Below are 19,253 nucleotides of genomic sequence, written 5' to 3'. Positions count from 1 at the left end.
AGTTCCTTCCTCTCAAATTAACTACTTTTAAAGCTAGGAGTTGGACGATAAATGCCGATTTGTGTACCCAAACCAAAACAAAAGCCCATTTATATTGCTGTCTTGAAGAAAAATTGTTAAAAGATAGATTCACGGCAGCATAAACAAAAGAAATTCAAAGGACAAAATAGAAACTAATGTAGTAGGAAGAGACACGATACGCGAGTTATGGAGGAAGGTTTATTATTTATTCAAATAAAAAGTTGGTATCATTGCATTTGATTGTACATAACGAGAACATGCGTGGAGCTTCAATTTGAAAGCTCCAATAAACCTAAGCACAAAATTCTACTGTTTTCCCAATTTGCCCACCAAAGAGATGGACACGGAAAAATGAACAAAATCAAAAAGAAAATGAAGCAGGCATCCATCCCGTTCATCACTGCCCCTTCACCAATCCCCAGCATGCAGCCGGCCACGCCTGCAGAAAACGAAGAGCAATTCGCCCAATTACAGACTCACATTTGCTCCACCACGTCAACTACCGCATAGATGGATCCACAGCCCTTTTTTTGTTCTATGGGCTCTTCCGTTCAGCAGCATCCCTCCAATCCTCAGGGCTACAACCTACCTGTGCTTGCCATAGCTCCCACGTTCCTTCTCTCTTTCCCTCTTCGAATGCCTTGGCTCCTCCTCCCACTCTTTAGTTGCAGCCACCGGAGGCGATGACTCGTACCTTGATGGCCTTCTCTTGAAATGTCTATCGTCGTCACTACTCTCATGATCTACAGCAGCAGGAGCAGAACTTTTTCTTGTGGTTGATCCTGCTTTGTGATCTTCATAGTAGCCATTCGAAGAAGGGCCCCTGTGACTCCCCGAGCCACTAGCTGGTGCTTCAGTTGAAGACGTCAGCTTTCGCTTTTTTGGGGCTGCTTGATCTTCAGCAGGGAAACTGATGCGAGAGAATACGCTGAGCTTCTGTTTCTTGTCAGCAGTGGAAACGGTTTTAGGCGCTGCAAGCGGTTCTGGAGTTGGTCTAGCAGCAGACTCTGGACGGTGGTGACTACTGCTACTACGCTGAGGCTGGTCACGGCGATGGCGGTCATCAGGGTGATCACGAGGGTGGCGACTGTCCAGATGATGGCGGTCATCACTGTGATCACGGTGGTGTTGGTGGCTGTCCTGGTAATGCTCACTGCGATGGTCACGATGCCGGTGATGGTCATCATAATCGTGATCCAAATTCTTCTTAGAAGACGGGCGTGGAAGTTCAGGATCACGAGAGCGGCGATCAGGGGATGGCCTATCCGAGCGATGGCGAGGACGGTGATTATCCGAGCTTGATGGCGGTGGAACAGCTTTCTACGAACAGAAATAAAAACAGGTAAGCTATAGCAATAGCTAATTCTAAATCAAAGTACATACATTCCTCGGCCCTCGCATTCTAAATCCCGCGAAAAAGCCTGTTCTTCGTTGCAATTTTCCTTTAAATAGTCAAATACATTTCATTTTCACTATTCTTTTTCCCAATTTTGTTTCGTTATTGGTTTGATGGTTTCCAGACCACACTGAGGGACCTGCGAGTCAAACAATGCATATTTCTATTATTGGTTTAGAGTGGTGATCATAGCGCATCCCCAAAAGACATAGAGTTAATAATAATAATAATATACGCCACCTAAAATACGACATTAAGAAACTTCAGATTGCCAGGGTTAAGCACGGATATGGATGTTGGGAGGAACTTGGACAATCATCCGCTAGCGATGGAACACCAGAAAACAATGCGTAGTGATAATTTCACTCGCGCGAAAGGTGGACAAGAAGGGGGGGTTGAATAGGGGCGGCGGCAGCCGTGCAGACAAATTGGTAAAATTTGTGATGCATAACTACACTGCATTTTCCCACTGAAATAAGACCAAGGCTGGGTGATGCGTTAAAAGACCTGTAAGAACCCCAGAAATTTCTCATCCTCAGCCTTGGCATTCAAGTTGAGCACAAGAGGGAAGCAGTGCAGACCATCACGGTTGCCCTTCGGTTCTGCCTTTTCCAATAAAACCTTTGATGAAATCCCACCCAGGTTATGGTTCAAAGAGAGGGAGGGGAGGGGGGGGGGGGAGGGGCCTCTTTCCACAATGATTACTCTGTTGCCAAGTCCATTTTTGCCCAATAGTTCACAAAACCAAAAGAGGGAAGAGGAAATTTCAACAACAAAAGTACATACAGATTTAGATTTCCCTGAAGAAATGTCACCACTGCTGCTCACTTCCCTGCCAAACTCCCGATCTTTAGGTGGTAATTCTCGGCTGCAGACCCAATAAGCAAATAATTGTGTAAGAGCAAATCAAACATAACCAGATGAAGGTCATCCAGAAACCAGAATACAAGATACAAGAGCGTAAAAACACAATTAACAATTATGAAATGTTCAAAATCCTCGCATTTACCTCTCGCCACGTCTCTCAATTTCACGTTTCCTTTTCAAATTGGCTTTCCTAGCTTCAAATTCCTCCCGGCTCATCAAAGGTGGTCCAGCATTGAATCCCATCCCAAAGTCTGCAAGATCCCTGAAAAAGAGGACATTCATATGAAAATAAAACACCAATTGTAATCTGCTGCAAGAGACCAAGATACACAGCATTATATATACCCCTCTAACCAGAGGCCCCAAGTGTGAGGCTGCAAATCACAGTGCGTCACCAGATTCAAGAAAAGTATATAGAAGGAACAGTGCTCCAAACCACTCCCCCCCCCCTTCTCTCTCCAACCCCAAAAAACCAAACACATATGAAGAGAGAGTAAAAACAGTCAGCTGATAACACAAGAATCAGTAACTTTGTGATAGGTTGCAAAAAAGCACAAGCCATCTTGATACAAAAAAGATATAATAGGAACAACAATCCCCCAGAAGCAAGAGAAACAAGAACTCCCTTTAGTTCATAAAACAAGAATCAATACCTCTGAGGAGGGCCAAAAGGCAACATGCAACCTTGTCCCCCAAATGGGTCCTGTGGTAAGACACCCCCAAATGGAACATCCAGTGGACCAAGACCAAAACCCATATAAGGAGCAGCACCAGGATACGGGGCCATGAATGCATCCATTCCAGGTTGCATTCCTGTCCAATAAGGATTATAGGCAGCAGGGCCCATAGGCATCATGTAGTTCTCAGCTGCAAGGTCTTGGGCTCTCCACTGCATCTCCGCAGCTGCAACTCCTTAAAAGATTAACCATTAAACAGAAGATTCAGTGGCACGGTTCAAAAAGCTCAACTAAAATGTGTTTTAATGTGTACAAGGACAGCAGCATGACAAGGTCTTACAAAAGCATACCATTTAAAGGCAAGCGAGCTTTCTTCTTTTTCTTCTTTTTGGCTGAAAGGACAGAAATTTATCAGTTAAAAATCATAAACAAATATAAGCCCTTACTCCAAGATGCCATCATGATTTTATACCAAAGGGAAATTTTCCCTGATCATATATATTCTGTTCGACTCCAGACAAAGTACAAGATTTCACTAAAAAGAGAACATTAAACTATCCTGCAGACGAACCTACACTGCCTCTGGGTGGGAAATCGTGGCAGGATATTACCACAAATGTGAAAGGAACGCAAAAAAACATATCACAGGTATGAAAGATATCTGGGTAATTACCTGCCTCACTGGAAACTGGTTTCTGCTGCACTTCTTCATCAGGCAGAGGTGCACTCCCTTGAGATGCTGGTTCCTTCACACTTACTGACTCATGTGTAGCTTCAGAAGCATCTGCAACTTTTGATAATCTCACTTTCTCCATAGTTTGCTGTGGAGCAACAACAGCCTTAACCTCTTCTACAACTTCATGCACCTTAGAAGTCTCTTCTTTTTGAGCTGGAGGTGGCATGACCTGCTCTCCCTTTGAAGCCGCAGACTGCATAGGAGATGGAGCCTTGGGCTGTGGATTGCGAGATTCCATATCTGTAGAATAGAAGTATTTATAGTGAACTGATTATTATTCCCAAAGTACTGACAACAAACTTCTTAACAACACAAACCTGGAACCTGGAAAGTGCTGCCACCATTATCTCCACTGCTGTTATTGGACTCCAGTATTCGGTTAATGGTATCCCTCAATGTCTTGTTTGGTAAAAGATCATCTGCTAGTATATTTGTCGCCCCACACACGCACATTGACTTTGAAATAATATATTCTCTTATGCCTGTAAGAAACACTTAGTTATCAGAGAGAAAGAACCCCAAAACTACAAGCTATGCAAATGAGGACTATGAAATTAATTACAGGATGAAAAAATCCAAACAACAAGAGCCGTTTTTTTTTTCTTTGTTTCAGAACAAGCTCAGGAGGAGAGGGAAGGGAAAGCCAGCTAGTCATCCATAGAAATGCTTGCCATTTGGCATACATGTAGTATATCACTATTCATTTTTATTAGAGAACTAGTGAGTTTTAAGTTGACTACTCAAAATTTATTCACATGAAACCACCTAGATATTCCAATAAGGCAATATGATTTCATATTCCGATAATAAATTCAGCAAAAAATTTCAACGTGCTACCATGTTGTCCACATGATTTTTTTTTTTTTTTTTTTGTTGGGGTGACCTTACAGATTTCAGTTCTCTTAAAACTTCCTAAACTTCAGTTTCAAAAAAGAAAACCAAAAAAAAAAAAATCCATATGCGTTTAAAGCACCAAACTTATAATTTTATGCCAGACTGCAAACTACATATTCAAGGTTAAATATTATTGGTCCTACTTGTCTTGGTTCAATTATGATTTGTCCTTGTGGGGTCTTGTTCATAACATGTAAAAAAAAAAAGTTGGTACATAATGAGCACCAACAGAATAAACTAAATGATAGAATAACAGTTGTTGCACAGATACAACAACAATCCAGGCAAAGCAACATAGAAACACAAAGAAAAGAATGTTCAATCACCATCTGTGAGCCATACATTTGTCACAAAAACTCTTGAAACAACATTTGCTTGTAAGCACAGCATCTTTCATAACTTCTTTACACAACGGGCAATGAAGTTCAGGTGGAAGATCACCAACGGAGCGCGTGGATGGAAGCCCTTCAATTTCCTTTTCAAAAGCAGCCCTGCAACATATATGGACAGTAAACAAATGATCTTGCCCAAAAATAATGACCAATAGTTTCAAATGGAGAGAAACAGCTTACTCATTTGGTTTCAAAACTGCAACAGCCCCACTTGGCAATGCATACGAGCCATCTGGTGTGGCCATTAACATAGATTTTGGGATACCAGTTGGAGGTTTAACCCGCTTAATGTCATAATTAGGGTCACCATTTGTTGGACAATGTTGAATAAAGTGTCCTATAAATCAGTGATTGGAAAAATTAGCAAAAGGACTAGTAGAAGGGAGATTTTATTTTTTCTCCTTTCAGAAAAAATAATATTCTATCTAAGAACTCTTAAACCTAATTTTAACCAAAGAAATCAAATTCAAATGTCAAGAATAGGAAAACGCACCAGGAACCTTACACCTGTGACATACATAACCCTGAGGTGGTGTTTTTCGCTCCAATCCTCCTCGACCTCGAAAAAAAAGAAGAATTGGTGTTCAGTTTTGACCACAATTCATAAACAGCAAAGCTAAACAACTAAAACAAAATAAAAAATCATTTATCTCCTTCCACTACAGCACCTCAAACCTTCCTTACACACGCAAGTCTAAATCTAGTTTTGCTTGAGGACTATTGTCCTAAGCAACAAAAAACTGGAAAAAGGAAAGGAAACAAAAAAAGTTGAGGAAAAAAAAAAATTAATAGTGTATTATGTATCTCAGGTAAGTTGATTTAAACAAAGACAAGTATAAGCGCTCACCAAAACCACGTCCTCCCATCATTCTTCCACCCATACCACGTCCAAAACCTCTACCAGGACCAAAACCATCAGCAGATTGGCTGAAATTAAATGATACAATGATAAGCCTATCAGACAAACAAAACCTTTTTCTTTTTGGTGAAGGAAAAGACAAAAACAAAAATAAATAACAGTTTTGAATGTTCAAATCAGCAAGCAGTAGCAGAAGATCTCTCACCGCTGCCAATCTAAGGCCGGTGTCTCGATTAAAGCCTTAATCTTACTGTCCTCGTCAACTATACTAGGGGGAGCAGCTTCCTGAACAAGATTGCTTGGTTGTGCTGGCAAAGTTTCAGGAATTGCATACAAATCATTACCAAATTCGTCCCATTCTGACTCATCAGGCTGCAAAGGTCAAAAACTCATTATCGCGTCTGTGTGCTTATCAACACTTAAAGACAAAATTAATCTATAATAGTCTTTCAGGACATATTGCTTATAGAAGCTTACATATTTCATTCCAGATGACTCTACCCCTAAAAAGCTGCTCTTTACTGTTTGAACTTCCCCAGACTCACTTTCCACCTTTACCCTGCATCAGAGAGCACATAGTAAAACTCAACCAACATTAAGAAGCCTCTCAAAGTCACGTCTATGCTAGTCCAAATCTATCATCCTCTCCCTCATAGAATCTCCTTTTTATAGTGTAATTGATTTTACTCACCAACTCTCAAATCACTACAAACTGATCTTCACACCACCAAAATAAGACTTAAGAAAATGCACTAAGCAGAAAACAAGGACAAAATTTTTTGCTAAATCAAGCTCAACCTAATCAAATTGAGAAGTTTTAAGGATCAAGATTATACTCTTCAGATTCAGGAACAGGTGCTGTAACAATAGGCATTCGAGGTCGTCCAGGAACCCGACGAATTAAGACAGCAGTATTTTTTGGAATCAACATTTTTTCATCAAGGTACTCTGAAATTGAAAACAGAACAAAGTTCTATATAAACCCTGAAAATAATCAACATATGGACCAAACATAGCTCTAACTAAATTTAAACCTCAAAAAAGGCACATTTCATGTTGGGAACCAATTGATTCACCAAAACCAATATCAGCATCAATTTTCCTGCTCCTACTCAAACACGTGACAAGACTTGACGCTCACAAGAAAACCCCAAACTAAAAGCATGTCTGCAGGTTTTATATCTTAACCCTAAGCCCTAAATCTTCGGACTGAGAATTCTACTCGCTCACTAAAATTCAATCAGATACAGAGAAAGAAACTTGGACGCAAGCAAAACTAGTGGGTGATAAATGAAAGAACCACATTCAGAGTTATCATTCAAACTAGAATTCCGTTTGAAAAGTTTGTCATCAAACAGACCATTCATCAACTACCTCACAATACCCCTCAGTGGTCCAATTTCAAGGAAACAACTCTATAAAGACTTTTGACCTTATAGTAATAGAATCACATAAGAAAAACCAATTCTCCACTTCATATGCAGTGCCAATCGTGCAACAGGAAGTGGACAGACCAAAGCTCTCACGTGACACCTTATCTAGGATGCAATTATGCATCCCAACTATGAATTGCAGAAGATGAATTACAAATGGTCTCCTTGGATGACTGCTTTCTTTCCGCAAGCCTGAAATTGCTAATAACTCCATAAAATACTCACAAAGGTATTTCCTTTTGACTGAAAACTAAAATCTAGAACAGTATGACCAGAAAATTGCAAAATATATAAACATACTTGCGTCAATGTAGAAATTGTTTAAACAATTGTAAAGAATATGAACATATTTGCTTGAAGGAAGAAACTTTTATACTGATCATCTACAGCTTGCACATTGTTGTAATCAGATAAAAAAAGGCTGACCAATAGGAAGTCAAACCAACCTTCGTTAGTCTGGGCGTTGGTGACCACGAGGTCAAAATCAGTACCCCTGCCCAACTGCTTGGATTCAAATATTTTTTCTTTCAAATTCCCGACTGTTATAAAGTGCCCATCAATTGGAATTGAATCAAAATCTTTAGCACTTTTAAACTTGTAATATACAGCCATATTTGCTTTCTTTGTTTTTCTTTAAAGTTCCTTTTCCCCCCTCTGAGAGAAATCAATAACAAACACAAATAACGGCCTTCAAACGACAAAAATATATGTATGGCCTGATATTGAACTCAAAAACGAAAAACAAGATAACAACAGTACAAAAATTGAAGAAATATCTATGATTTTTCTTCTTTTCTTTTCCTCAATAATCCAAGTAAGATCAAACCAATTTCTTCTCTCGAACAACTCAATAACTTCAGGACTTTCTCTCAGTCAAGCTACGGTAATCAATATCTTCAATTTCAATCCGTAAACCCAGCCTCCGATGCAAAAAAGAGTATCAAACTCTTGTTAGATCAGCAAAGACACGAACTTGCCCCTTCCTTGACACAACCGGAACCGCAGCGAACGCCGATGAATACTTGAGATCTCGAAAATCAACAGCCGCACCTCGAACTGAACAGCCAAAACAGAACAAATTCAATTTAGTTCTTCGGAAACCTCCGATCCTAGCGCCTCTTCGTTCTTCTAAGAAATTAAGCGGGCGAGCGAGAAAACTCGTATAAAACTCGAGAAAGTTTCTGTTTCTTTCTTCTCTGTAATACGATAAATATTTACAAAAAGCAATTCATGGTAAAATTCATGAATCGATCAGCGAACTTCGATGAAAAGTTCGTATATTGGAACAATCTGTGCCCTAGAATTGGATTGATTAAAAAGGGAGAGGGGAATTTAAGGACTAGGGCTAGGAAAATTGAGACAGAAAAAGAAGCAGACGAGTGAGAGCTTCTTTAATTTTATTTATCCAAGGATACTGTCGAGAAGGTCGTCGAAGCCCCCTTATATAGCGAGGGGCAGTGAGAAAGATTTTTACTTGTGCTTTACGACAGCGTTGCGTTGCCATCAAGCGGTATGGACGCGTCCGGCTCTGGCCTAGTTTAGGATTTTTGCGTTTTCCAATTTTTGTTTTGCCCATGTTGTCGGATTATATAGTTTGATTGCTAAATAAATGAGGTTAAACGGGGGATGCCTCGAGCTCATTTTAAATTGAAGAGAAGTCAGGTTACCCTAAAGGAAAAAAGACAAATCAGGTTACCAAATACTTACATTGAACTCTTTTTAATAAAAGCCCATATCAGATTAAATAATAAAAGAAATTTTTTGGATGAATGTTCAAGTAAGATTTGGTTGTGGCTTAGGAGAGGGTTTTTAGAATTTTTCCTACCATTAAATCCAAAATTTTAAGGGTGAAATTCATAATATCCTCTGTGATTTCGCCAAAAATCAAAGAAGCCTTATGTGATTTAGAAATATTTTATAAAACTCTCTCATAATTCAAATTGATCTAAAAAATTGACTTGTTAAGATACTTGCAAATATTATATATACGATTAAAAAATTATTATTTTGTCCATGTATTTTATTTTGTTTTTTCTTTCACTTCTCTTTTTTACTTTTTTTTCTTTACTTTACTTTGCATTTGGGTGTTTTTAAAATTTTTAAAAATTACTTCCTTAAAAATTATTTTATATACATGATTTAAAAAATTATAATTTTGTCCTTGTATTTTATTTTCATTTTTTCTTTCACTTTTAATTTTTTCTTTTCTTTACTTTACTTGCTTTTAGGTGTTTTAAAATTTTTTTAAAATTATTTCCTTGCCCCATCCACCTCCTACCACCTACAACTACTATCACCTGTTGCCTCTTCCAGCTACCAATTCCATTTGCCACCCTGTTCTCTTATCCGCTTCTTCCTCTTCCCTCCCTTCCTTCCCCTCGTCCTCTTCTTTCTCCCATTCTCATCATCCTCTTACCCCTATCTCCTCCCTTTCTGTTGCCCTATTCCTTCTCGATCCTTTCTACTCATCTACTCTTCTTATGCCATTGGATGTAGTCGTAGATTGAGAAAGGAGGCAGCAAGAAAGGTGGGAGAAAAAGGGGGAATATGGGAAAAAATAAAAGGGTAGAGGTAAGAGGAGGAAGAGAAAAAAAAAGATGGTGTTGTGGAGAAGAGTAGGTAATAGTTGGAGGTAGAAAAAAGGAGGAAAAGGGATGGAAAAAATGGGAAAAGGGAGGAAAGGAAAAGGAAGGGATGAAGATAAGGAAGAAGGAGAGAGATTTAGTGCTGTGAAGAGGAGGAAGTTATAGTTAGGGAAGAAAGGAGAAAGAGGAGGAGAAAGGAAAAGGGAAGGAAAGTGATAAGGGTAGCGATGTAGATAGATTAGCGGGGATGAAGAGGAGGGAGGATGGGAGAGAGAAAAAGAGAAAAAAATGAAAAAAGATAAAATGGCTTGAAAGAGATTTTCTCAAAGAAAAACTGGAAAAATAATTAAAACTAAAATAAAATATAACCCATTAAATAAATAAGGTATGACTTATTATCTGTAACATAGCAGGTCATAAATCACCATTTCGTATTAGTTTGACTAATGAGGGCTTTTTCGAATATTTTTAAATGATATGGGACTCCCCGATTTTCGATAATAGCACAGAGGGTTTTCTGAATTTTACCCAAGTTCTAAAGCTTTACATTTGTATATGAATAAATTGAATTGCTAAATCTCATCTTAATTACACTTGGTTATACCTTTACATTGAGATGAAACTTAAACTGAATCATAAGTGAATTGATTTTCGAATTTGAGTAGGTGAAGTGAGCTTGTATTCAACTATGTAGCATTATTTTATAGTAGTTTGAGTAGTTTTATGAATCTAGTTAGATTGAAAATTTTTTAAGAATAATATTATAGATGTATTTAAAAAATATATTTAACAAAAAATTTTTCATATGATGTTTTATGTATATGCGTACACATGTATTGGTTAGGCTCAAGCCAAATTTACGTAATAGAAATACATATATTGGTAGATGAAGTGAATATGTCCAAATAAGATTTGCCTCTGTTAGAGTTATAAATCTTGACAATAATGTATGAATAATTTTCTTTTTTATTCGAGGCCTTGAACCCAATTGAGATGAACTTAAACTAAATAATTCTTTTATTAGATGTATGAATGAATTAAATTACTAGAACTTGTCTTGATTATATTGATTACACCTTTATATTGAAATAAACTAAATCACAATTGATTTCGTTCTCTAAATTTGGTAACTCACAAGGTATTAGGATTACCTCTATTGTCTCTCCCCTCCAATGGCGGAGCCACATACAAGCAAGTGGGGTTAAGCTTAGGAAATTTGAAAATTTTGAAAATTATATTTTATTTGACCCCATTATATTTTATCAAATTCTCTTCCCTATATACATTGACCCCCCAAAAATTGAAAATTCATAATTCTTACCATCACAATAATTTTGAATTTTTTTCAAATTATCTATGGAAATTAGTTCAAGAATAAATTCATCTAAAATTTCCAAACACAAAGAGTGAACTTTTTTGAGTGGAGTGAGAAAATCAATTCTTCAAATCATTTTTTTCAAACTTCAAAGACTTCAAAAACAAGAATTATTCAAGTGGATGGTAAATTTTTTGTTTATAATACGAATTAAGTTATTATGATTTTTATTTATAATAGGGTAAAGATAAATTTTATAAAAGAAACCTGTAGAAGATCAAGTTGTTGGTGATTTGTAGATTATTTTAAAAAATTCAAGAGGTTCAGTTACTTATATTGAAAAAGATGCATTTATCAAAATTGATAATGAATTGATTTTGTAACATTTTTTTATAGAAAGAGTATCCGTAGGGTATAATTATAACCAGTATACAATGTTATAGTTTTATTTTTTTAAAAATAAATTTTACTACACTAAAATTTGACCCCACAATACTCGTAGGGTATAATTATAACCTATATATAATGTTAGTAGTTTTATTTTTTTTAAATATATTTTATTGTACTAAAATTTGATCACTTATTGTGTGGTCTTAACTCTGCTCATGCTCCCCTCTATCTACTCCTCTTCCTTCGGGAGATCTTGGCTTTAAATCAAGGTCTCCCTTCCTCTTTGTTTTTACTTTTATTTAATAAAGTCTCTTATAGGGTGTCTTAGTGAGAGTTTTAGTCTCTCACACAATATCCTGGTGAGAGTTTTGTTTAGTTTTATTTATTTATTTATTTTTTCAAATTTATATGTTAGATCTAAAATTTCTTGGGTCTTCTCGTCAAATTTCAATATCAGTTTTGATCTTGAATCAGTTGGATAGTAGATATAAGGGAATAGACATGCACAGATATCCATGGCATGATTCGTTCAATTGATCAAATTTGATGATTTGTGATTCACAGTATAATCTTTTATAATTTGTAACTCTATTAAATCTTATGATTTTTCAAATCAAATATATCTGTGACATGTTTAATCTATCTTCTGTCATTAGTGCAGATTACTTTATCAAACAAATCGTGCTGGACGATTCCCAACTAGATTATTAATAATATTGACTTATGTTTTATAAAAAAAAAAACTAAATCACAATTGAATCGAATTTTGAATTTGAGTAGGTGAAGCCAACTTGTATCAAATTATGCTAGCATTTCTTTTTAGATTAATCTTTTATATATTGACAGTGTATACAATGTTAGCATTGGATAAATGACAACTATACAAAATTTAAATTTGAAATACTCAGCGTTGGATGGATGACAATTATATAAAATTTGAATTTAAAATTCAACTTAATCCAACGACAATAATGTATACATTATCGATGTATATAAAATTAGATGTGCTCTCTTTTTTAGTAGTTTGAGTAGTGTTATGAATCTAGTTAGATTGACTATTATTTGAATTTTTTTACAACAATATTGTAGATGTATTTAAAAAAACATATTTATTATGCAGCAAAAAATTTTCTCAAACAATTTTTCATATTATGTTTTACGTATGTGTTTTTTTTAAACGTATACGTTTATTGGATCGGGCCCAAACCAAGCCGAATTTACATAGTTCTACTATCAATTACACTTATTAGATATGATTTAAATCCATAACTCATCTGACATAATCATTGTTTTAGCAGAATTAACCATAAAATTATGAGAATTCATCCTCAAAAGATTTTCAATCCTTCTCTACTTGGGGGAAGAGAGATCTAAACCCAAGACTTGTAAGTCTTGAGAACTCAATCTTAGTCGTTAAACCCATGCCTCTAAGGTTATTCTTTTTTCTCCCTTCTCTAACAAGAAAGAATGGGATTAAAAAAAACAAGGAAAGAGAGAGAGATTTGAACCCAATATTTCTAGAGCTTCAACTTTACTATTGGCGCTTTGAAAAGAAGAACTGCATCACAAGAGAGGGAGTGGTGAACAAACTTTGGAATAAGACGCTCACAAATAAAGCTAGTTTGGCTGTCTATACACTTTGGAAACATAATAGACCAATCCTCTGAAACTAATGTAACCCTTTTCCTAATGCTTCCTCTAATTGTAAATAAATCTAGCCATACCAAAAATAGAAAGAACAGGCAGGGAAGGCAAGTACCACCTACAGGAATGTCAAAATTAAAACAAACAAAAACCAACTATATATCTGTCAAGATTAATGATGACACAACTACAACATAAGCTACAAAGAAGAAGATCGCTATCTGAATGAAGAACTTTGGATTGTCTCTCATGTTTGGTGACGTAACAGCCCTGCAAAGTAGACCATGCATTTTGTTAAGCTTGGAAGGGAATAAACCACGGTGGGAAAATGTCAGCAAATGCAACATTTTATTCATCTAATGAATCCCAAAGAAGCGCAGAGTTTAAGACTACCTAGCAATGCGCTGGGAAAGTCGATGGAAAGGCAAACTCTGAATGAAAACGATACCAGGGCCAGTGAGAACTGCAGTTACAAGATTTTCACCCTGCAAGGGCGCACAACTTCTTAAGTCAGGCCGTCTAGAAACCAAGCAATCATTGACAATCAAGAGTATGTTGGCAGAGAGAGTCCCAGCATCAAGAAAAATCAAACTGTGACAGACCAGTTGAAGTAATTTAGCCAAGATCTACCGGTAAAGCTTAACTCTTTAAACGCTTATCGCACGATGAGGTTCAGAAGAAGAGAAAGCACTCTTTTACTGTTAGCTTCGGAGTTGCTAAAAGCCTACAACTTGGAAGGGTATACTTATCTAGGTTAAGCCATGGGAAAATTAATACTCAGGACTTCTGTCACAGTCAATGATGCATTGGATGATCTATCTAGTATCAGATACCACGTACAGGATGCATGAACTGTACGCGCTGCTAATCAACTTCATAATGCCATTTATTCTACATGTGTGCTTCTTATCATCCTACTTTCGTGACTTGAGAATTTATGTTGAACAAAAGCCATCATAGCCTATCACAGAAATTCTAGTTCAGAATGATTACTTTCCTTTGCTGGTAAAAGTGGAGAAGAAAAAACATGTGAAACTGGTTACGATCCATGACATTAAACAAGAGAAACAAATGGTGTACAGCAATAGAAATTGGGTAAAAATAGTAAGCTAACCTACTAATGTACAAGAGCATGAAAACAAACCACATTGCAGGGTTACCACAGCCAAATATGCACCCCTTTCCCAAAGTCGGCCCAAATTCAGGTTAATCTCAAAGAAGGTAAGCAGAAAAAGGTGCTTTCAATGTTAAAGAGAGGTGGAGCAGGATGATGGTAGTACTAATATGCCCAAAAAGACGAGAGAATAGGCCATCTAAACAGCTGCAAAATTCTCTTCTTGTAATACTTGTTGCATTTTGCATGTTGTCAAAAATGATTAAGACAAGAAAAAGATAGGTACATAGGCATTGACCATAAGAATATGGCAAATAGAAAAGCAAAATTTGGTAAATGAATTATTTACAAAGGAAAAGCGTATACAAGCATGTGTTGTTTCTCTATCACAGCTTAGTTCTATTCACTTTTATTAGGGCACATCCTCAGGTCTAATTCTTTTCAGACAATCTTACTGTTATTCCAACATTTACTGATATTTCAATGCAATTTTTATGATTGGTTCACGGAAAATGTACAGAAGGGTTATCCAGCTTAAACATGAACTCTTCATACCCATTTAGGAAAATGAAATAATTCAGGAAAAAAAAAGAAATTAGAAGAATTACAAAGACTAGAGCTGATCTTTTGTGCAGGAATTGAAGCCTAGGTACAAGGATATGTGGAGACAAAACTGATTGGCTACTAAAAGGCTAGATGGAAATTTTTGAGTTGATGTTTAAAATTGCAACAAACAAACAAGCCAAGACATCAATGTAATGAACGACCAAGTAAGAGAAACTAACAGACACGAATAAGCAACTACAATTGAGGAATACAAAGAAGATAATGCTCATAAAGGAAACGAGAAATCACTCGATAAACTTACCCCAAATACCAGTCTCCTAACAGGACCATTATATTTGACCTGTACATTGATTGTTGATGATAATGCAACAATGCTCGGCACATCAACAGAAAGTACTTCTCCCACTTCAAGGTTTTTCTGTACAACTAGAAAAGAACCAAAATAAAAAGGTATCACATAACCTTACAATCTAGATAAGTCAAAGAAAGTAGGGTAAGAAAGAATAGGCTCCCCTTGACTAGGTGATACAACATGTGAAAATAGGCGCAATCCCCGTGTAAGCATAAATAAGTAGGAAAATCAGGGACCTGAAAAGCAAAAGGTGTTTCGAACTAGAAGTTGCAGGGTTTTACATTGAAGTTAATACATTAAACAAGTTTCCTAGGATACTCTGAAATATCCAGTTTTGAGTTAGACCAATAAAAATTCACTTTTATTTCAATAACTTAGATCTCCTTGTAGCGTATCTTGGCAGCAATAAAGATGTGCACATACATTCACAACAATTAAAGAAAGGACCAACTTCCAAGCAAAATTTAAAATTTCAAAAAGTGAAGGGAGAAATTATATGAAAAGTATAGACAAAGAGATGGCAACGTACCAGAACCACCACCAATTACGAAAGCAAGCCCTTGGCCAGATATCTTCTGCCTCAGAAACCCCTGTAGATAACATGCAGTGGGAGGATTATAAAATTCCATGTATATGCACAATCATCATGAGACAAGAAGGACAAGCCAGAGAATAAGAAACACTAAAAAAAAAAAAACTGCATTCTCTCACCTCTATACTGGTAATAATATTACGAGGCCTTTGATCAATGGCATTATTGACTTTTACATCATTAATTGAACAAAGATATGCATCTGGCTACAAAATAAAATTAAGAAAGTTGTATCAATTAATAAACTTAAATGAATAAACCATACAGGAGATTAGAATCTCTTGAAACTTATACCTGGCATAACATTTCGCCACCAAAAATTGATAAATCAATCTGCAAAATAAATCAGAATCAGAATAAGAAAATTGCTAACATTCTAAGTGGAACATATAACCATAAGCAAAACTATCTTGTATGAGAAAACAATCGAGTGAATATTTCAGATAACAATACAAACCGGGAGGATTCTTCCTAAAGAAGGTGCAGCAATCCCCACAAATCCATCAGTTGAACCAGTATTATGTAGAACTATGTTGGTGACACTCTTTCCAAAAAGCCACTGCCATATACCAGCTTCATTTTCAGGAGCATAAATATTGTCCATTTGGACAGACCCAGACATGTAGCACATCGAACCTGGAAAATATACACAGTTCCTTATTTTTCAGACTGCAGTTCTTGAAAGGAAAGAAGCACATCGCAGTTAACATCCATTCAATAACAGCATTACATATTCATAACAATTCCATCAGTAAGCTCTGAACCAAAAAAAGAACTGTTGACCAGGATCCCCTCTCTAGCGTGGTTATATGAACTTGATCGGATGGACAGGCTTTACTTGGAAATTAGCTTTACTTCAAGGTATGAAAGCAACATTGTTAACAGAGAGTGGAGATGAATCGCATCAATAAGATTGGTCACTAAAAAATGACTGGTACAGTGGTACTATCATCCTCTATAGATAATAATTATAATAAGTCCCGTTGCAGGCCCAATGGCTTGAAACGGGCTAGCATTTCTTCTGTTTGTATGTCAAGTTTCCAATTTGGCTAGAAATCCCACCTCTGTCAGTAAAAGACAAAAAATGCTTCTTTGCAGAAGTCATTTAAACCCACACAGGCTGTAAGAAACCAGTAGACTAAAAAGAAAATATGAGAGAAAGAGAGAGAGAGAGAGAGAGAGAGAGAGAGAGAGAGAGAGACCCCATTAAAATCCACCATTAAAGTCAAGAGTAGGTAGATCATGGCCATTTAGTGGGAGCCTAGATTCATGGAATTGGACAATGGCGATAGTAGGCTAGCCTTTTCCCTTGCTAATAAAGAGCTCCCGGACGCTTAATTTTGTGTTTTTTTTACCAAAACTAGTGACCGTAGATGGAAAAATTAGTTTATTTTCACAAGTTACTTAATATTTTCATCCTATCTGCTTGCAGAGATGTACCAAAAATCTGAAATTGGATGTACAAAGTTGAATGTACCCATGGAGAGTATCAAATTGAACTGTAATAGCAGGAAGCTAGGAAGATTAGTATCATGACGTGAGATTGCACAACTCATGTCCAACAGCCTGTTAAACTAATACAAAATTTTCTATACGAATCACAAGCACCAGGATATGGATACGGACACAGACAATTTACTAGTGCCAATTTTGACATTGAGCAAGATTCAAATCAAATGATCGTAATAAACATGGAACTCAATAAAATAAAGATGAATTAGCAACTTACCAGGCTTTGCCACAATCTTCTCTCCAGGCTTCAACATAATCTATAAGAAAAAATACGTAAAAATCAGTCAGACGAAGCACAAGAATTGTCAATAAGAAGAATAACTTATAACAATGAAATGGTAGAATCACCCCGCCCCCCAAAAAAATAAAAAAATAAACCCCCCCCCCCCAATACCACACCCAAATGCAAAAAGAAAAGAATCAAAAGACCAAGTTAAATACCTGAACTATCTGAGCTTCACCACCTAAAATCTGAAAAGGTGTTAAAGCATCTTGGGGACTCTGCAAAAGAATTTTAGTATCACTTCCATGAAATATTAATATTGTAACACTTCAAACAAGTCCAAGTTCAAGATTGTGGAAAATCTAAGAGGTCAATACCCAACTTCAATTTAGAAAGGTTAAAAATTCATTGAGTTCCCTTGAGGTTAGTTGTAATTAAAAACATTCCAGGTCTCTAGGATTACCATTGACTTTTCCTCTTCATGTCCAATCAATTTTATACACGAATTTTCCTTACCACCATTAGCACCTGGGAAACTTGCTGATACGGCCAAATGCACTTATTAGCAATCTTTTTTTGCAAGTGAGGTGTCCATATGACTCGTTTTCTGCTATCTTGAACCACTTTTTCCGCATATCTGGCTTTCCATAGTTATCAAGAGAGAGGGAGAGAGAGAGAAGAAAGCTTGCAACTTTTTAGGAGAAAAAACAAAAAGAACCAAAAAAGTTCCTTTCTATCACTGACTTCATTGTTTCATTAACCAATTTGCTTAATTTTTTTTCATCTCCAACTACAACAAAATTACCTTCATTTTCAAATTTATTAAACAAACCACCACACCAAAGATCAACAAAGTAATGAACTTTAACCAATCAAAACACATTCCAGTAAGAAGAAACATAATTTCCATTCAGGTCCTCCTAATAAACCACAATCACAAGGCTACACACTAAACCTCAATCCAGATCATTCTCCAAAATTCTCATCATTCTGCTTCCAATCTGCTTCAGTCTCATAGCTGATAGTATTAAATTTCCTCTTGTAACAATTTTGCAAAGCCCAATCAAATTCTTAGCTAGTTTAAGCATCAGTAAACTAAAAAAACTACACAAAAAGTAAGAGAAAAAGAAATCAGATAAGCCAAAAGAAAAAGCACAAAAGCGCTAAGAATCAAAGTTTAAAATCAAAACCTAAACTTTAATTACATTGAATTTAATTTAATTTCAACAAATGAGTACCTGATAAACAAAAGGCTGAAAAGGCGTTGAAAAGAATGGGGCGGCCATGCCGACAGATTAAGCAGTTGATGATTGGTGACAGAGATCGAGGGGCATAGATATCAAGACACCATCACCGAAGATCAGAGCTTGGAAATTTCAGATCGCCGGCGACCGTTTCAATTTCAGATTATAAATTGGATTTCTTTCCGCAGAGGTTTAAGTCTCTCGCCAACTACTTTTTTATTTTTTTGGTTTCTGCTATGCGTTTCTATTTTTTTACTTTTTCATTTTTGTCTTTAAAAAAGAAAAGAAATACTAAACTGTTTCAATATCGACGTCATTGTTAAACTGTGTACGGAGGTTACCTGCGAATTACACGTCAGATAAAATGCGATGGCGGAATTTGATAGGATGATGTATCTGCGCACGTGGCCACCTGATCATGTCCATTGTCGGCCCAATCC

The 19,253-nt window shown here is 36.4% G+C and overlaps 2 protein-coding genes across 3 annotated transcripts; both read right to left on the bottom strand.

The window, feature by feature from the left end:
- Positions 1–205: 205 nt before the first annotated feature.
- Positions 206–8,125, bottom strand: LOC140013896 (E3 ubiquitin ligase PARAQUAT TOLERANCE 3-like). Of its 2 annotated transcripts, none has more exons than XM_072064129.1 (15): positions 7,722–8,125; positions 6,679–6,790; positions 6,320–6,401; positions 6,048–6,214; positions 5,831–5,910; positions 5,477–5,542; positions 5,164–5,320; positions 4,934–5,082; positions 4,015–4,179; positions 3,635–3,937; positions 3,312–3,353; positions 2,938–3,196; positions 2,427–2,546; positions 2,204–2,285; positions 206–1,341 (listed from the first exon to the last, which is right to left on the bottom strand). In XM_072064129.1, exons 1-15 carry the CDS (start codon positions 7,885–7,887, stop codon positions 607–609), a joined length of 2,685 nt encoding a protein of 894 aa, XP_071920230.1. In that variant the 5' UTR covers positions 7,888–8,125; the 3' UTR covers positions 206–606. The 2 variants fall into 2 exon arrangements, with proteins under 2 accessions (XP_071920230.1, XP_071920231.1); XM_072064130.1 differs by having other exon boundaries at positions 2,938–3,187.
- Positions 8,126–13,143: 5,018 nt separating this feature from the next.
- LOC113704114 (uncharacterized) lies at positions 13,144–19,038 on the bottom strand. Its single transcript, XM_027225782.2, has 10 exons — positions 18,808–19,038; positions 17,788–17,847; positions 17,564–17,603; positions 16,292–16,470; positions 16,129–16,167; positions 15,954–16,040; positions 15,772–15,832; positions 15,192–15,316; positions 13,603–13,694; positions 13,144–13,479 (listed from the first exon to the last, which is right to left on the bottom strand). Exons 1-10 carry the CDS (start codon positions 18,853–18,855, stop codon positions 13,365–13,367), a joined length of 846 nt encoding a protein of 281 aa, XP_027081583.2. The 5' UTR covers positions 18,856–19,038; the 3' UTR covers positions 13,144–13,364.
- Positions 19,039–19,253: the final 215 nt, after the last annotated feature.

Source organism: Coffea arabica, chromosome 8c (genome assembly GCF_036785885.1).
Source record: "Coffea arabica cultivar ET-39 chromosome 8c, Coffea Arabica ET-39 HiFi, whole genome shotgun sequence".
In the NCBI taxonomy this organism is placed as follows: domain Eukaryota; kingdom Viridiplantae; phylum Streptophyta; class Magnoliopsida; order Gentianales; family Rubiaceae; genus Coffea; species Coffea arabica.
The sequence above is the reverse complement of the archived record's forward strand: the minus strand, read 5'-3'. Positions and strand labels throughout refer to the sequence as shown.

Bases quoted from the DNA above. Each gene is read 5' to 3' on its own strand.
- LOC140013896 (XM_072064129.1), bottom strand. From the start codon at position 7,887: ATGGCTGTATATTACAAGTTTAAAAGTGCTAAAGATTTTGATTCAATT. The intron at 6,402-6,678 runs GTATAATCTTGA...TCTCTGATGCAG, and splicing joins CCTGTTCCTGAATCTGAAGA to GGTAAAGGTGGAAAGTGAGT. The intron at 6,215-6,319 runs GTAAGCTTCTAT...TGACCTTTGCAG, and splicing joins AGTCATCTGGAATGAAATAT to CCTGATGAGTCAGAATGGGA.
- LOC113704114 (XM_027225782.2), bottom strand. From the start codon at position 18,855: ATGGCCGCCCCATTCTTTTCAACGCCTTTTCAGCCTTTTGTTTATCAG. The intron at 15,833-15,953 runs GTGAGAGAATGC...TGTTATCTACAG, and splicing joins ATATTATTACCAGTATAGAG to GGGTTTCTGAGGCAGAAGAT. The intron at 13,480-13,602 runs GTAGTCTTAAAC...TCTACTTTGCAG, and splicing joins CTTTCCCAGCGCATTGCTAG to GGCTGTTACGTCACCAAACA.